Source organism: Sparus aurata, chromosome 6 (assembly GCF_900880675.1).
Source record: "Sparus aurata chromosome 6, fSpaAur1.1, whole genome shotgun sequence".
Lineage (NCBI taxonomy): Eukaryota > Metazoa > Chordata > Actinopteri > Spariformes > Sparidae > Sparus > Sparus aurata.
The window spans coordinates 8,316,512-8,332,469 of NC_044192.1; the positions used below are offsets into that span (position 1 = coordinate 8,316,512).

General features: G+C 40.4%; 1 protein-coding gene across 3 annotated transcripts in view; it reads right to left on the reverse strand.

Moving 5' to 3' along the window:
- The window catches only part of stab1 (stabilin 1), a 68,366-nt gene that overhangs the window by 34,253 nt on the left and 18,155 nt on the right, over nucleotides 1-15,958 (reverse strand). For all 3 annotated transcript variants that reach the window (XM_030420488.1, XM_030420489.1, XM_030420490.1), the window contains 22 exons: nucleotides 15,817-15,954; nucleotides 15,572-15,643; nucleotides 14,568-14,681; nucleotides 13,908-13,961; nucleotides 13,490-13,570; nucleotides 13,231-13,389; nucleotides 12,445-12,507; nucleotides 11,661-11,753; nucleotides 11,415-11,501; nucleotides 11,205-11,316; nucleotides 9,501-9,687; nucleotides 8,363-8,456; nucleotides 7,599-7,757; nucleotides 7,255-7,350; nucleotides 5,340-5,435; nucleotides 4,202-4,249; nucleotides 3,749-3,882; nucleotides 2,917-3,028; nucleotides 1,495-1,572; nucleotides 937-1,038; nucleotides 733-837; nucleotides 202-336 (listed from right to left, as the gene is read on the reverse strand). In XM_030420488.1, the coding sequence (XP_030276348.1) occupies nucleotides 202-336; nucleotides 733-837; nucleotides 937-1,038; nucleotides 1,495-1,572; nucleotides 2,917-3,028; nucleotides 3,749-3,882; nucleotides 4,202-4,249; nucleotides 5,340-5,435; nucleotides 7,255-7,350; nucleotides 7,599-7,757; nucleotides 8,363-8,456; nucleotides 9,501-9,687; nucleotides 11,205-11,316; nucleotides 11,415-11,501; nucleotides 11,661-11,753; nucleotides 12,445-12,507; nucleotides 13,231-13,389; nucleotides 13,490-13,570; nucleotides 13,908-13,961; nucleotides 14,568-14,681; nucleotides 15,572-15,643; nucleotides 15,817-15,954 (2,319 nt within the window). The remainder of the gene's footprint in view (nucleotides 1-201; nucleotides 337-732; nucleotides 838-936; nucleotides 1,039-1,494; nucleotides 1,573-2,916; nucleotides 3,029-3,748; nucleotides 3,883-4,201; nucleotides 4,250-5,339; nucleotides 5,436-7,254; nucleotides 7,351-7,598; nucleotides 7,758-8,362; nucleotides 8,457-9,500; nucleotides 9,688-11,204; nucleotides 11,317-11,414; nucleotides 11,502-11,660; nucleotides 11,754-12,444; nucleotides 12,508-13,230; nucleotides 13,390-13,489; nucleotides 13,571-13,907; nucleotides 13,962-14,567; nucleotides 14,682-15,571; nucleotides 15,644-15,816; nucleotides 15,955-15,958) is intronic.

Sequence of the window (15,958 nt, forward strand, 5' to 3'; positions counted from 1 at the left end):
CAGCTTAAAAGCCTTCTTAAGCATTCCTAGCTGGGTGTTTTCAGAGGAGCACCTAGTGTTTTCAGCTGGGGAAAAAATGCCTTGGTGGACACAGCCCCTTAAACTAACAGACAAGCCTTCAATGTTCTGATATGAGACAACTACTGGAAAGTTGGTCACATGACTGTAAAGCTTATGCTGTTCCAGCTACCATTACAGTACCTTGTTGTCGTTGTTTAGGTGGAACATGACCTGGTAGTCGATGCCCAGCATTGTACTTTTCAACGTGCCGTCAAACAGGTGGTCAGGGAAGAGCAGCTCATTGAGAACCACATGGTACTTGAACACATCAGAGTCCTGAACAGAAAAAGTGTTTTTAAGTTCAGCTCATTTCCCCAGTTGGAAAAACAACTAACCGATGAGACAAATTAGAGCATTTTCGGTGGAACTAAGAGTGTCATCATTACGTTATAGAGCCAGAAAAATGTCTCAAAGTGTGGATGAGATGCCTGCAGTTGTACAGGTTGTACAGAAAAAACAACTGTTTAATCAATATATTTCTACAATTAATATGACAAGCTTGGTTGCTGATGTGCAAAAACAAAATAACCATAAACAGCTTAAATGAACAGCATATCAAATTGTAGAACGAAGTGATAATAAAAACTTTAAAGCATCAGTTTTTGTGTTATTTTGATCATAGTGGAGGGTGTGGAGGGTGTGATGAGTGTGTGTGTGTGTGTGTGGACCTACCAGGACGGAGGTGTTGGTCCTGCTGAGGTGCTGCCTGATTGCATCATCTGTTGGCAGCAGGAGGGTGAAATCACTCAAACCCAGATCATTTGACAGATTGTACAACTGTGAAAACAAACACACATCCACTCACAATAAGACACACTGAAAAAATAACAAGATTGTGTTAAGACGGACAGATAAACAGACAGACAGATATCTTACCAGGGCGTACTGTCTGAACAGAGTAAAGTTGGAGGAAGAGTTCAGGAAGGCCATCAGTGTGGGGGGCTCGGGGGGGAGGTCTGAGGGTGACGGGGCCAGAATCTGACCACACCCAAACAATGAAACAATGAAACAGACAAAAAGGACATCAGTTTCACTCAGAAACTTGGGAAACAAAGACAGTTTTACGAAGCTTTTAAGGATAATGTTGTCTTTCTTTTCATCACAGTTTGTCACAGTTTGAAAAAGAAAATCAATTTCATGAAATGGAGTGTGGAGGAATGAGGCTGCTCTGTATTCTGGTGGGACGACAATGGATGCTTCTGTAACTTTAGCCAGATGGCAGCAGGGTGAACAGACTGTGGCTGGGTTAGGTGTTGTCTTTTAGTATCCTTTGGGCTCTGAACAGACATCTCACTCAATGTTTAGGGCCTCCAAATGATTAATTCTCAACAACCCAACCCAACTCAACAACAAACCTCCAGAGAGGAAGTAATTCAGCAGAATGTTGTTTGCTCTACTCTGGATCCCCCTGACTGTGAAGTGGCTGACTCTCACCTTGTCAATGATGTGGATGTAGCCATTGATTGCAGGCAGGTTGGGGGTGAGGATGGACGCGTTTCCAATGCAGACCACCTGAAACAAAAGAACAACACTTTATCTGACTCCGATCCGAGGTCTGAAAATATCTCAGGTGTGATTGAGATATTTTTGAAAGAGTAACTAATGTCTGATTTCCTGAGGCAGTAGCTCATGAGAGGGATTTTGAGGCTAAAGTTCAACTCCACCAGAAATAAATATGAATTAAATATAATAGAGCCTAATCTGTGGGTTTGATTATATTATTGTAGAAATTCCAGGTTTAACATTTGCTTGCACTTATTCTCTTTCGTTCTGATGATTAAATGTGATGGATATTGATGTCATGTCTGTGTATTAAGTACAGGAAGCAGGGGGAAACAGCTAGCCTGGCTCTGTCCAAAGGTCAGAAATACCTTCAGATGACAGAGCAGAGATTTTCAGCAGTGAGAAGAGAGTGCTGAAGTGATGATGTATTTTTGGAGGCTAACCTGGAAGTAAGCAAAAGGCTATGGGAATTTTCCACAGGATTTTAAATTGTTGTAGAAAAAAAGTGTGTGACACTTGGTACATTTTGTTCAGGATGATGATCTCAGAAGTAAAACACTTTTTTAACGTTTAAGGCTGTAAAGGAACTACATCACCGTTCCAAGATTTCAACATCACCACCACAAAGCTGCCTGAATTATTCAGAGGTCTGAGGTATTTATGCCATAGAAACCCTTTACTCAGACTTTGCGTGGAATTACTTTATATGAAAGGATTCATCAATAGCTTTCCTGACCTCTCATTTAATACGGCTGCCCTTTTTATTTCCATGTCTGAGGTCTTTGTCTTGCACGTGCATAACTTACAAACCCTGTTTCATGCGTAGCTGGCAAAATGACAACTCTGCACTGTCCAGAAAAAACCTTGCTAAAAAAACAGGTTAATCTAATCCCCTACCTTGATGACAAACTTGTGTGTCGTTTACATATTGTTCGATCAGTTTACTGGAGGAAGCTGACTGTAATTTGGTTACTTGTGCAGTGAGTGAGGTTGCTAGGCTTGTGCTCGTACAGAAACCAAATTTGTGCTTAAAGACATACTGCTGGAGATTTTGGTTGATGAGAAAACTGTTTGCCAAGAAGTGATCCCCACACAATGTACCTTCTGAGAGGCTCTCCTAGTTCAGGGCACAAACCATGGTGCCACAGTAAAAATATGAGCTGTTTTTGATGGCGTGTTCTTGGCTGCATAGGAGATTGGCGCAAAGTATGACGCAGAAGCCCCCAGTTCATCTGTTGTATTTGCACCTGAACATCAGGGGAATTTACACACACAACCTTCCCACAAATATGAGTTTTGGTAAATCCACCCAAATTTAAAGTCAGTCGTCTGTCACAATTACCCCATTCTCACCCCGCTACTGTTGGTGACTTCCCAGTAGGTCGGAGGATTCATAGTTTGCAGCTTTTTACCCACGAGTGTGTCAAGATCTTCTCTAGAGTAGATTCCCGGCAGGAAGTGGGCCCTGCAACCAGGAGGGGGAAAAGGTAAAGGTCACAATTCAGTTTTTATCAAATGTAGCTTAATCAAAAATTCGAAATTGTACTTTTGTTGGGGACTGTTTTCCACATTCCACACTTGTAAGACTTGTCGAGAACTACCGTGGCTAGTGAGCTAAACAGGAACATGAGTGCACTTGTTGGCCCAGCAAGCTAGTTGTAGCACTATACGCTCGTTGTACGTTTATCTGGAATTGTATGTCAGAACAACAACCAGCCATCATATGTACAATGGCAGCACATCGTACCTCTGGAGCAAGCGTCTGAGCATAGTGTTAAGTGGATATTTTCTGATGAAATGTCTATCAAGTGGAGTTAACCTGTTGACTCGAAGATAATCTTTGATAACACTTTCGACCATACATACAAGTTTTCTGTAACTTGATCATCTCTCCTGTGTGAGCTCCGTAGGACAGGTGAGGCTTGGTAAGATGACGTTCATCGGGTAAAAAATGTAACATATTTTTGCTGATAACAGTTATCTTTTTTAGAAAATAAAGCAGTCACAGAATCCTTTTGTTAGGTAATCAGATGAGTAGACTGACATCTATTCTTCTTTGTATTAATCTATGTTTAACATATCCTCTCTGTACTCGACACAGAGAGGTAACTGATGGACGATTTACAACACTGACATTTGCTCCATATCCTTCCACACAAACTCCAAGCAGCACTATGTGACTAACCGCAGGAAGTGAGGCAGGCGGTGTCGGCTGGTCCAGAATGAGTTCTGAGATAAACTGATGTTCCTCAGAGCATCTCTGGATGGAACCAACACTGTGAGGTTCCCATTCAGGTCCTCTGAGGCGTGACTGGATTTCTGAAGACATACACAGCACAACAGGTATCATCTTTATTCTCGTTGAGGTATTCATTCGTTAAACAAACTACATTACTTTGGCATCTACACTGAAAGATAAACTTGATTTTACATGCTGGGTGTGCTAAACTTTATTAATCCTCAAAGGAATAGTGAGTTTTGTTGCCCAGCTAAGTATATTTTTCCTTAGTTTGAATGTCTTGTGGCGTTAAGCTATAAAAGAATAACAAAAACTGGATGACCACATATGTTAGTTTTAAAATAGAAATCTGAAATAAGTAACTATATATATATAGCAGCGATTCTGGTTCTTACACACCTGAATCAGTCGGTAGAAACTGTACAGCTTCATGTCCATGTCCAGCTCCTACAAACACACACATACACACACAGTTATAATGGGATTTAGTCAGACCTGACACTGTAGACAGACACAGGTTGCAGTGTACAAGAGTACACTCTTGTTGCTACGTTGCTCTGCTACGAGCATGCTTGACACAGAGTGAATGTCTGTGTAGACAATTTCAAGAGTTTTTTGGGTTTTTTTGCACCTGCTGTGCAGGCAGTGGAAACAAACCGGTTCATTCAAAAGAAGTGGGAGGTCCTACGTTTTTACTGCACTGCCTGATTTGGTCTGAATGAGGCCTTAGGCAGAATCAGAGCCCTTGAGTAGAGAGTTGCAGCAATGGAAATGCAAATGCCGATTGACTTGATTCATGGAGATGTCAGATAGTTCCAGGAAGTTCTAAGAGGGCAATGTAAATGCATAATACAGAGCAAAAGTACAATGTTGAGCAGTTTGTAAAAAGGGATGGATGGATGGATGGATAGTACTGTGCTGCTAGTATTTGCAGCACAAATACTAGTAACGTCTGGGAAATGTTGAGAGGCTCCAGAATCTGCCATTGCTTTAAAAAAAAAAAGGTCCAAAGATGACATTACTCTCTCTACTCAAGGGCTCTGGGGGGCTCAATCAGGCACCGCTGACTACGCCCAACTCCCGCTAAATCCAAAATTGAGCAAAGAGGTCGAGTGTGGATGGAGATAAGATGAGCTGAATCAAGCCTGGTAACTAAAAGTGGGAACAAGTTAACAAGCTAGGCTGGTACTGTGTTCACTAAAAGTCACCCTGATGTTAACATATTAGTATGATAGCTCAAGGCTGCACAGCAAGCCATATTATTTGTGCGACATTTCCATAAAAAATTGTCCAAGGCACCAACCCTTACTGTTATTCAGTTTGAGATGCATCAAATTGCACCGGATTTAATTGCTTTCAACCACAACATCAAGGAGCTAGGTTAATTAGCTTGTGAGGAATAATTTCAATCTGCTGAATACATAATTAATCAACACTGAATCGGACTTGGCAGGCACCCATTGTTATGGGGCCTTAATGGGAAGAAAAACAACTTGATTAAGGCCCATCGCTATATTAAACTGGTCTGAACACTCACATCCATTAATGATCCATAGCAGGTGGTTCCGTCTCCAGCATAGCCATCAGGGCAGGTACAGGTGTGAGATCCACTCTCCTTCTGCTCACACTTTGCCTGAGTACAGCATAAAGGGATCATGGGAAATGTGTTTGACTTACTGACAATGCAGCAATCACAAAAAACAATTTGAATCTTACAACCACCAATACATAATCATATTGCACATCAAAGTCTTCAGTTTAAGAAATACCACAGTTTGAATCTCTGAAAGTCGGGAAAAGAATTTAAAATTAAACTAAAGAGCAACATGAATTTTCCAAAATAAATGTCCTGAGTACTCCATAGACATGAATCGTAAGATTCATGTCTATGGAGTACTCAGGACTCAGTCTATGTCTATACTTTTCACCAAAGTATAACCAAAAACTGAAAGAGAGGCAGAAGGAGATCAGGACACTGGTTTGTGGATGCTTTGGACTCCACACACTAGTTACAGCCATTAAAGGGATAGTTTACCAATTCAAAGTTACACATCTTGCCTGTAGTTACATTTATCCATCTAGATTGTTTGGGTGTGACTCGCAGAGTTATGGAGATACTGTCCATAGAGATATCTGCCTTTTCTCTAATGATGGCACTCGGCTTCTGGTGCTCAAAGCACCAAAAGACAAAAACAAAAAACTCAGTCAGTTATGTGAAAATGAAGGCTTGTTTGGAAAGTTTTAGGAAGCTTGTGGTGAATATTTTCTTTGTTTCCTGAATCCCTTCAATAGAGTGGTGACTACAAAGTCAGCCTTACCCACAATTAAAAAAACAAAAAGCCATTCTTTAAATTCTCAGTTCTGTGGGGAGGACAGGTTTGTTTTGTTTTTGGATTCCACAGGGACATGGAATTGGCCCTTTCAACTCCTGATAGTAAAAGCATCAGTCTGACACTTGCCAGACAAAGTAGCTCTTCACCCCAATAAAGAGAATAATGTCTTCTGAAGATAACGTAGTAACAGCAGGATGTGAAGAAAAAAAGACAATTCCTTTGATTATTTTAGCTGGAGATCAACTCAAGTCTCCGACATGTGCGCACACACACATAGCAGACCCCTGCTGTTGCAGTCAGATCAAAGAGACTATAAATCCATGGACTGGATTTTAACATGTAGCTAAGATTTTGCCTGAGGCCAGAAATCTCTCCATGTTTCCTCTACATTTGCCTTGAGGGTGCATCTCACACCCAACAACAGGACCCCCAAAACCCCTGAAAGACACAAAATATTCTATTGATGATATGTTGGGAATTCAGAGACATTTTGTTCTAAAATGTTATTCTGAAAGTTTGTTTCTGATGCAAATTTTCTTCCATTCCAGTTATAGAAAAAATAGGTAATAATTAAATTACAGATACATCTAGTAAAAAACACTTCATGAGTCTCATAAAACATCAATCTGGCCAACAGAGAAATCAAACATCCAAGCATTCATTGACTTTTGTATTAAGATTAAACAAACTTGATCTTTTTGATATTTCCTGTCATATTTCTTGTCTTTATTTGTATTTGGTTGGTACGAGGTAATACAAAACAAACATTTTGAGGTAATAAGCAACTGTAGTGGGATTATTTTCAAAGTAAGCCATCCCAACGTTGCTCATTTATCAGTGACAAGTTGTCAGTGTGTACTTTGCAGCAGAAAACAGAGGTCCCTTTATCGACAAGAAAAACAATTTTCAATTATGAAAATGAATTCATTTGGCTTATTTATTTTCCTTCAAATAAAGATGGTGCTCCAAACTTTAATGAGGGCAAACACTGACCTTTTTAAAGTAGTCATACTGCTAAAGTTACTATAACCAAATCTGTATTCCTGGCTGACATGACATGAAACAACACGTTTGTGTGCGTGTGTGTGTGTGTGTGTGTGTGTGTGTGTGTGTGTTTACCAGTTGATGGCAGCCTCCATTCTGCTTGAGGCAAGGGTTAATGAGGTCACACACGTTGCCGTTTCCCATGTAACCTGTTTTACACACACACTCACTCTGGAGACACACAGACACATTTATAGTCAGACAGCTGAATAGTAACTACTTCATTGATCATATAGACAAAAGGAGATAATGAGAACAAAAGAGTAAATAGACTTAGTTAGTTAGTCTTTATTCAGAAAGACAAGGAGTGCTCGATAGACAAGACTGAGAGAGAAAACAGGCACAAAGAAGATGCTATTAGGGGTTGAAAGCTCTTTAGTTAACAGTTTATCATTCATCATTAATTCTTAATAAATCACCTGTCCAGGTCCAAGGTGGTTGCAGTTGGCGTTGGGGCTGCAGCCTCCTCGACTATCCGTCTCACAGTTATTGATCTCCACACACACTCTCCCGTCACCTGTCCAACCTTTACCACACGTGCATGATGCCCTGCCAGGAGCCTCGTAGACACACTCTGCCTGTAGAGAAAAGTGGTGAGAGAGAGGATGTTATAAAGACAGGAAGACGGTTTTGAAACTAGCAGTCACCAAAAACACAACACAAAACGGCAGCTTATCTTTATTATACATTGATTTTTGTTGATGAATCCATTTCCATATCCAATACTGCTGATGTCTGAAGCAGATGTTAAGTTGGTAGTCAGACTATCATGGTTTTGAGTTTTAGTTTAGTTTTTCCTGTTTTATTTGACCTCACTGCTGGTGTGAATGGTTGTTAAGGTGCCTTGGGAGGAAATTCAGTACAGCATTGTTGTTGGGTGACCGACCCACAAGTGGCCCTAACGCCATTGAAACTCAGGGCTCACACGTGTCCTTAATGACTCTGTAAGGACAGAGTTTAAAAGCCTGCAACTCCCCTCAAGTTAACAAGAACTGAAGAAGCTTCTTGGATGAGAGAAGAAACATCTTCAGTGAACTGAAACACGTCCAATTGCAAATGACATAGCACTTACAATTACCAAAGACCTAGACGACTGAGAACCTTCATCAACACAACAGTTATTGCTATACAAACACACACACAGACAATACAGACAAACACACACATAAAGAGCAAATCTTACATTAGTGTCGCAGTCTCCTCGGTTACTTCTAAGGCAGGGGTTGATGGCAGAACAAGAGTAACCGTCACCTTCATATCCCTCCTTACAAAAACAACTGGTGCAACACACACAAAGATTTGTGATGAACAAACTCACCAGCTGTGGAGGTAAAAAGAGTTACTGGTGTTGATCACTTGTGAAGCCCTGCAAAAAATTACTAAACACTCCTCTAAAATCATGGTAAAGGATGATTACGGTAAGATGGATCATCTCAGCTTGGTTGTGTAGCTGGTGTGGTGTTGTGTCGGCATTATATTTATTTGAAATTGTAGCTACTCATCTGAAGCTTACCTAAACAGTGATTAGTTGTTGGTGAACAAAAAGTGACTAAAGCTCCTGAATGAACACCTGCTCAGCAGTTACCTTGGCAACTGGATTTGTACGATCAAGTGAAAGTGTGAACTTATGAATCCATCTTTCCAGGTCATATAGTGTCAGTTAGTGTTTGGCATTTATATTGTGATTCAATGGGACTACGACCAGCAACAGAAGCTGCAGGGTAAAATTCACAGCAAGAAGCACAGAGAACATGGAGGGAAGTTTGCACTCAGCTTTCGACAGGCTTTGGCAAGAATTTGATTTATCAACTGGCTTCTCTGGTCGCGCTCTTGCTCCCATTGATCTGATTTGTAGATGTTAGCGCATGATAGGCAGATGGTTTGTCCAATCATCTGCCAAGTCCCTTATTCCAAAAATGTTCAAGGATGACTTTCCAGATGGTTCTTTTGTACGAAACCATCTGGTGCGTCAGGTTAGCTCGGCAGTGGAGACACATGGCTACAATAATGTCAGCCGATATGACGAGGAACGAGTGGCTCTGTTCAAACAGCCAGAGTTTGCGATGATAGCTGGATTCACTAAGGCTATCTGTTGTAATACTGCAGCGCAGAGTGATATGGGCACTCTGTAAACATCAAGATAGTGTGAGAAAGAAAAAAAAGCTCAACATAAAATGAGACTAAAAAGAATACTAAATCTGTTTTGCTACCTAAAACTAACAATAATACAATAACTAAAATGTGACTCAAACTCATACACAAACTAGTTAAAAGACATAAAAGAATTAACACAAGCAGTTGCAGTAGAGGGATTATCTTACATAGCATTCATTCTTGTGGTTATACAGTATGCGTTGATGTGACAGATTTGCTCTAATAGAGTGGAGCGGCACATCATGAGCGTGTGGTCACAGTTGGATCCTTGGTACCCCTCCAAACAGGAATCTGTCCGACACACACCATTGGTGCCTGGACGGTTATCACACACACCGTGGACACAGGTACAATCTGCATGCACACACACACACACACACACACACACACACACACAAACACACGTGACATTTTCAGGTTATTCAATAGTGTCACACCAGGTGAAACACGCCACCGCAATTTGTTCACAATTTCATTTGTATTTGCTACATACAACAAAATAGAATAAAAAGTTAGGAGATGAAATGAGGCTGATAACTCAATCAGTGAAGAGCGTTAAGACGTTGTGTGTGGTGTAAAACTCTATTAAAAACAGTGTGTTAAAAGAACATCCCGTGCTACGTACTCTGTGTGAAGAGAAAACCATACAAAAGAGGCCTCAGCTAAACTCTGTGTAGTAGGGCTGTACATTGTAAGGGACTCAGCTGAACTTTGTCAGTGCGTTAACATGACACTCAAGAAAACAGAATTATTGGGTTAGTCTGACTATGATCGGATTTTTAAAATGCATGTATACACCTTAGTCTGACTTAAATAGGACTGGATCGGATTTCTCTAGTCAAATGAAAACACCTAGATTATTCAATTGATAGTTGCATTACCCATGCATGTATACGTTACATCAGATTGGATTCGGATTTTGCATTCTGCGCAGGCTTGAAATGTTTTTCCCCTGGGCTGTGACCCGAAAGTAGAAGGAGACGATGGTCGTGTTGGTGCCGGAAATAGAAAACAAGACAAAGAATCTTTTCCTTGCAACTGCAGTTGTCCGATTGAGTAGCATATGCAAACTATGGCCGTAATCCGAGTATCCGACTATGCTGTGCATGTAAACGCAGTGTGTGTAGGAGAGCATAGGTCCGCCAGCCCCCTTTATAGTTTTATCACCTGTAATCTTCAAGGGCTTATAGTTCATTCCTTTGTGGGGGGCGGGCTTGTGATTAATCACACTAGCCACAAGTGCTTACGGTGCACTCCTTCAGGGGGGCGGGCCAAGAGTTCAATCATAAACGAACCACACCTTCTCTAATTTTTAATTTATGGAGCTGATGGAGTCAGGCATCGGGTGTGCTAGAAAAGTCAACCAATGAGAAGGGCCCTAGACAAATCAGGCGATGTCATCCACCATTACAATTGGCCCTCAGGGGCGGGTTTTTAAGAAATAGGTGGAGACCCTTCAGCATAAAAGAAGGATTAAGAACTTGTTTAGTTCACACCTGGGACTAAACTCCTTTGTGCTCTGTACCAGACTCATGCACATCTCCAGTGATCTTCTCTGATCTCTTGACTCCAGCCTTTTTCCTCTATTGCCACCATGAGGTTATCATCTGTAGCTTGAAGTCAAATGTCTAACTAACTCTTGGAGATATTGCCTTTAAATTTGGCACAGGTGTTTACTGACTCAACAGCTGTCACTTATGACAATGATTAACAGGTCTCAGAAATCTTAATTTAGCTCTTAAAGTGTGTTTGTGTAAGTGTCTATTATATAGTTGGTAGACACAGTCTTGTTTGAATATGTGAAGAGATATGCTCAAGCTTAAAACAGTTATTACGCTGCTCTCCAACTGTTAATGAGGAGGAGCTGCTACCTTGGTCACACTTGTCTCCATGCTTGTTTGGATCCGAGCAGATGTGGCAGGCGACACCCTTGAAGCCTGAGTGACAGCTGCATGAGCCGTTGCCATGGATACCGTCAAAGCACTGCATGTGAGAAGAAAAAGTAAATTATGAATAAATAAATTAAACAAATCAGTTGAGAAACACAGATTTAGTGACAGAAGAGTTTGTTATTTGCTCACCGTTCCTTTGTCATAGCAGGGACGTTTGAATCCTCCAATACAGGGTTTACAATCCGGACCATAAAAACCTTTACAACACTCTGCTACCTGTTAAACATACACACACAAACAATTGTGAGTTCCAGCAAGAAGAAGGAATACTAGAACTATGGATGGTTCATATGTACTCAACTCTGTCATCACCATAAAGTCAACATGGTAAAGACAGCTAACAAATAAAGCTGCTGATGAAGTGTTGACTCTCACCTTTCTGGTGGCGTTGCAGTATTTGGCACAGCCTATACTAAGTGTTGGTCTGAGAGGAGATGTGGTGTAACTACAGCCAATCTGATGACTTTCCTGGAGACAAACACACAGATTTGTTGGCTTTCTGTTCTCGTCAATGCTGCCCACCGGATATCATAATGTAGAAAAATGTCTTCTGTGGGAAATCTGTGCACAAATTGCTCAACCGAATCAAACAAACGCTGGTAATTGCAAAGGTTTACAGCTCAGACTATGTGTGGTGTCAGAAATAATCTAAACTCTCATTTTCTATATGTAATAGTTGGAAAACAGGCAACTTTATCATTGTACAATTTATTTTTTGATTGCTACAGCTCTCAGTGTCTTTGTCATACCTTGCTATGATTGTCACTTTGAGAGGACAGGTGTTAGAGTGTTTTTTTTTTATCTGACACCAAGTACAATCTATGTTTTTATTCAATTTAGAAAAATAACATATTCTATCACCATTACACTCAGTCTTTATATTCTGAAGATCTTATGGTGCAATCAATAGTTTCCATCTACCATATGACTCCTCCCCTTGGATGCTCTGTATAGAATTAACAATGTGTTTGGGGCGCCGTTTAGCTCAGTTGGTAGAGCGGGCGTCCCATGTGCTGAGGCTCTGCAGTGGACCTGGGTTTGACTGGGTCGCTTTGCTGTGTGTCACTCCCCCTCTCTCCCTGTTTCCTGTCACCCTCTTCAGCTGTATGATCAATAAAGCCATAAAAAAACAAAAACAAAAAAAAACCAATGTGTTTACCATTTCAACGGTACCTTCTGGACACTCAGACTGATAGAGATAACTGCAGTGAACACAGGGACCCTGAAAACACACAAACGAAAAATAAATTTCACCTTTAACTGTTAGGCTATGCCGAGCCTGCACCGTGCAATCCAGCTGTGTCAGCAGCTTATTTGTATTTAAAACCTGTTGCTGCTGTACATTGTAGAAAACAAAATCCAGAAGGATATGGTTTTAAGAAAATTCAAGATAAGGAGAATCCAACAATTGTTATTCACACTTTTGGCTGAGTCCACATCAGTTACCCTGCCCATCATAATAAAAGACACCAAAACAACCTTCAGAGAACCCATCAGTGCCAAAGATTGTTTGGCAGTATGTCTCAGGTAAAATATGTATTTTATGTGTAATTTGCAGGCTTATATATGTTATATAAGTGTTTAATAAGTTGTATAAATAGTCAAGACTAAGTTACTAGAGTAGACCGTCTAAAAATAAGCACTGCAACATTATTTTGTAGGAAAATGTGCATTCTGATTGGCTGTCAGTGTTTCTATTGTTTGTCAAATCGCTCTGAATTCATTGGGATCTAAAATAAACTTTTCTTTGGGAGAAACAGCTAAAGTTATCCGAAAGGAGAATCCAGGATCAAAAACCACCTGAAACCACAGTATGTGTAGAAAATAAATGAGCAAACTAACATTAGCCACTGTCAGCTAATTTGTTAAAGATCTGTGTCTGTTACTGTTTTCTCCTGTTTGTTTGATTAGAGTTTGATTTGACTCTCAGCCTCCCTCCGCTCACCATGATGATCTTGCTCTCAGTGACATCACAGCGGTGAGGCAGGATGGGAAGGATGGAGGGCGGGTAGAGAATCCCGTCAATCATATGGATGATCCCATTGGACGCCACAATGTTGGTGCTCGCCAGATGGATGCCGTTCTCGCCCAACAGGATCTCACCCTGGACAGGGAAGAGATGGACACCTAGTGTAAATGTGAAACAGCTAATGTGTAGAAAAAAACTTAGGAGAGACACTGAAGAGCCAATCAGTAACACTTACATCCTCCGACACAGTGATGGTGACAATCTGATTGGCCATCGTCTGAATTCGAGGGAGCGCAGCCAACGAATCGATAGTCAGCTATGGACAGACAAAAAATCATCATCAATTTAAAGGATTATTTGGTTTTGTTTTCAGATTTATGTGACTTTTGTTATTCTTAAGGACTTATCAGCAGTGGAACTACAAATGTCCTGAGGGTGACATTAAAGGAAAGGTCAAAGAATCAGTAAATCTAAAGGGTTCATCCTGTGCAGAGCCCGAATGTCATCAGAAAATATGACAGAGTGTTGGCCGGATGGAATATCTTTCTTCACTTTCTTCACTATTGGACCAAAAAAAGACAAATAGAAGAAAGAAGTAAAAAGGAAGGACATATGGAAGAATGGATTAATGGCAGCAGTGTGGAGTGTCTTACCACAGCCTGGGAGTAAACATGGTGTCTGAGAAGTTCCTGAAGTTTATGTTTGGCCTTGAAAAGAGCAGAACATCATTAAAAAATCCAGAGCAACTTAACCTGGCATTATTAGAGCTAAAATGGATAAAAATTAATAGGTCATGTAGTTGTTGACAATGTGTTGTGAGAAAGTACTGTTAAAATATATATATAAATATATAATATCATAAAATGTGCCCTTTAAAAAGGTGCATTACGGTGTTTTCGGGAAAACATTTTAATTAGAAAAGGAAAAATTTTCACTGATGTTTTTATGTCTAAACAAACTAAATAAACAAACTCTGTTGTCATGAATAAACTGAATAAACAAACTGACCTTAAAGGACACACACAATTTCATACCGTTTTACTTTGTTTTTGGCGGACCCTGCCACCTTTCTAGCTTCAGAACAGTGTTCTGGGCACCTTATTTTCTTCTGAGAACAGCTTGTTTATTCAGTTATGGGAAAAAATAATTCTTAATTTGAATTATTACCTCCCTAATATTGTCAATATTAAAACTCTGAGAATGACATTTCTTCTCCAAAACTACATATTGCACTTTTAAAGTAGCCTGTATGTTATCTGCACTAATCACAAATACAATAAATACATGACAACATAAATACCAACAACACCTACATCGCTCAGCATGTACAAGAAGCTGCCATCTCTGGATCGGTCCACAGCCTGGTTGGTGGGGACGAACACAGTCAGGGGTCCTGGACCCCGAAGAGGAGGGGGTGACCCAGAGTTCTACAAACACATACAATGACATCATATATGATTAGAGCCCAGGATTTGGCATCAAATCTGATTTACAGCTCGCTACAACCTGTCTGACAACTGACTGCTCGCAAAGCCACGCCTCCTTAGTTACAGTTTCTATGTCTGTCAATCATTCCATTCTCGGGTTAGGGTTAGGGTACACTGCTTCTCATGTCAAGCCAGAATCTATGGATGGATTTTGCTAAATGATAACTGCTGGCAACTGTAGCTTAGCTGGCTAATTAAGCAATGTTACTTCCATGAGTTGATTGAAATGTTTCCAGCTGAATTTTCAACATTTCTAAATGACCTGTTTAAAGCAATTAGCCATCGTGTGTATACTGAGGAGCCTTTTACAAGCTAACGTACGTACATACAGTTCATGGTGTGATCCTACAAGGACTGAGGCTAAAGCTGACAGAAAAAGCGATGTATGTAATATGCCTGGCTGGGTCAAAAATGAAAATAGTGTCGTACGGTCCTCAGAAATAACACTACATTACTGCCTGTAGGTGGTAGGCTAGTTAACCCGTCACGTTAACATTAGCATCTCACATTTGCATGGATAAAAAACCTTTTGCTCTTATGTTTCTGGCTTTAGAATTAAAAGAAACACAAATCTCAAAACCTTTTAAAAACTCACAATGCCATTACACTATACCATGCACACTGCTTCAGCATGTGGAGACTGTGGTGATTAGTTTAGATTTCTTAGCTTTGATTTGACAACCACTGTTCCAGGGGAGGGGTGTAGCAAACTGTCAAACATCCTAAGAATCAGGACTTCAACATCTTATTCACAAACAAAGCTTGACTGATTTCCTCTCATCTGCAGTTAAAAACAAACATCTGTGTGATGGCCAGAACAAAATACTCACATCAACCAGAGACAGGAAGCGGTTAAATTTTTCATCCTTGGTCAGAATCTCTCCAATCGTCTTATCAGCAAACTGGACACAAGAAGAAGATGATCAAATACCATAAACTGCTGTAATATCACCCGGGTTTATATAAACTTTGACTTCACATTTAATTTAATGTTTCATACAACGTTTTTAGTTAACTTTTTAGTAGATGTTGTATTTTAGTTTTTCGGATTTTGTGAAGTGACCCTTTAACCCACCTTTTCATCAAGAGGAGACCTGTCAGATAGTGTGTTTGTGATTGGCTGGTCGATGATGTGGATGATCCCATTGGCTGCTGGCAGGTCTTCCTGGATGACGTTGTACTGTCGGCTGGGGTTGTCCATCAGGATGAACCTCTAA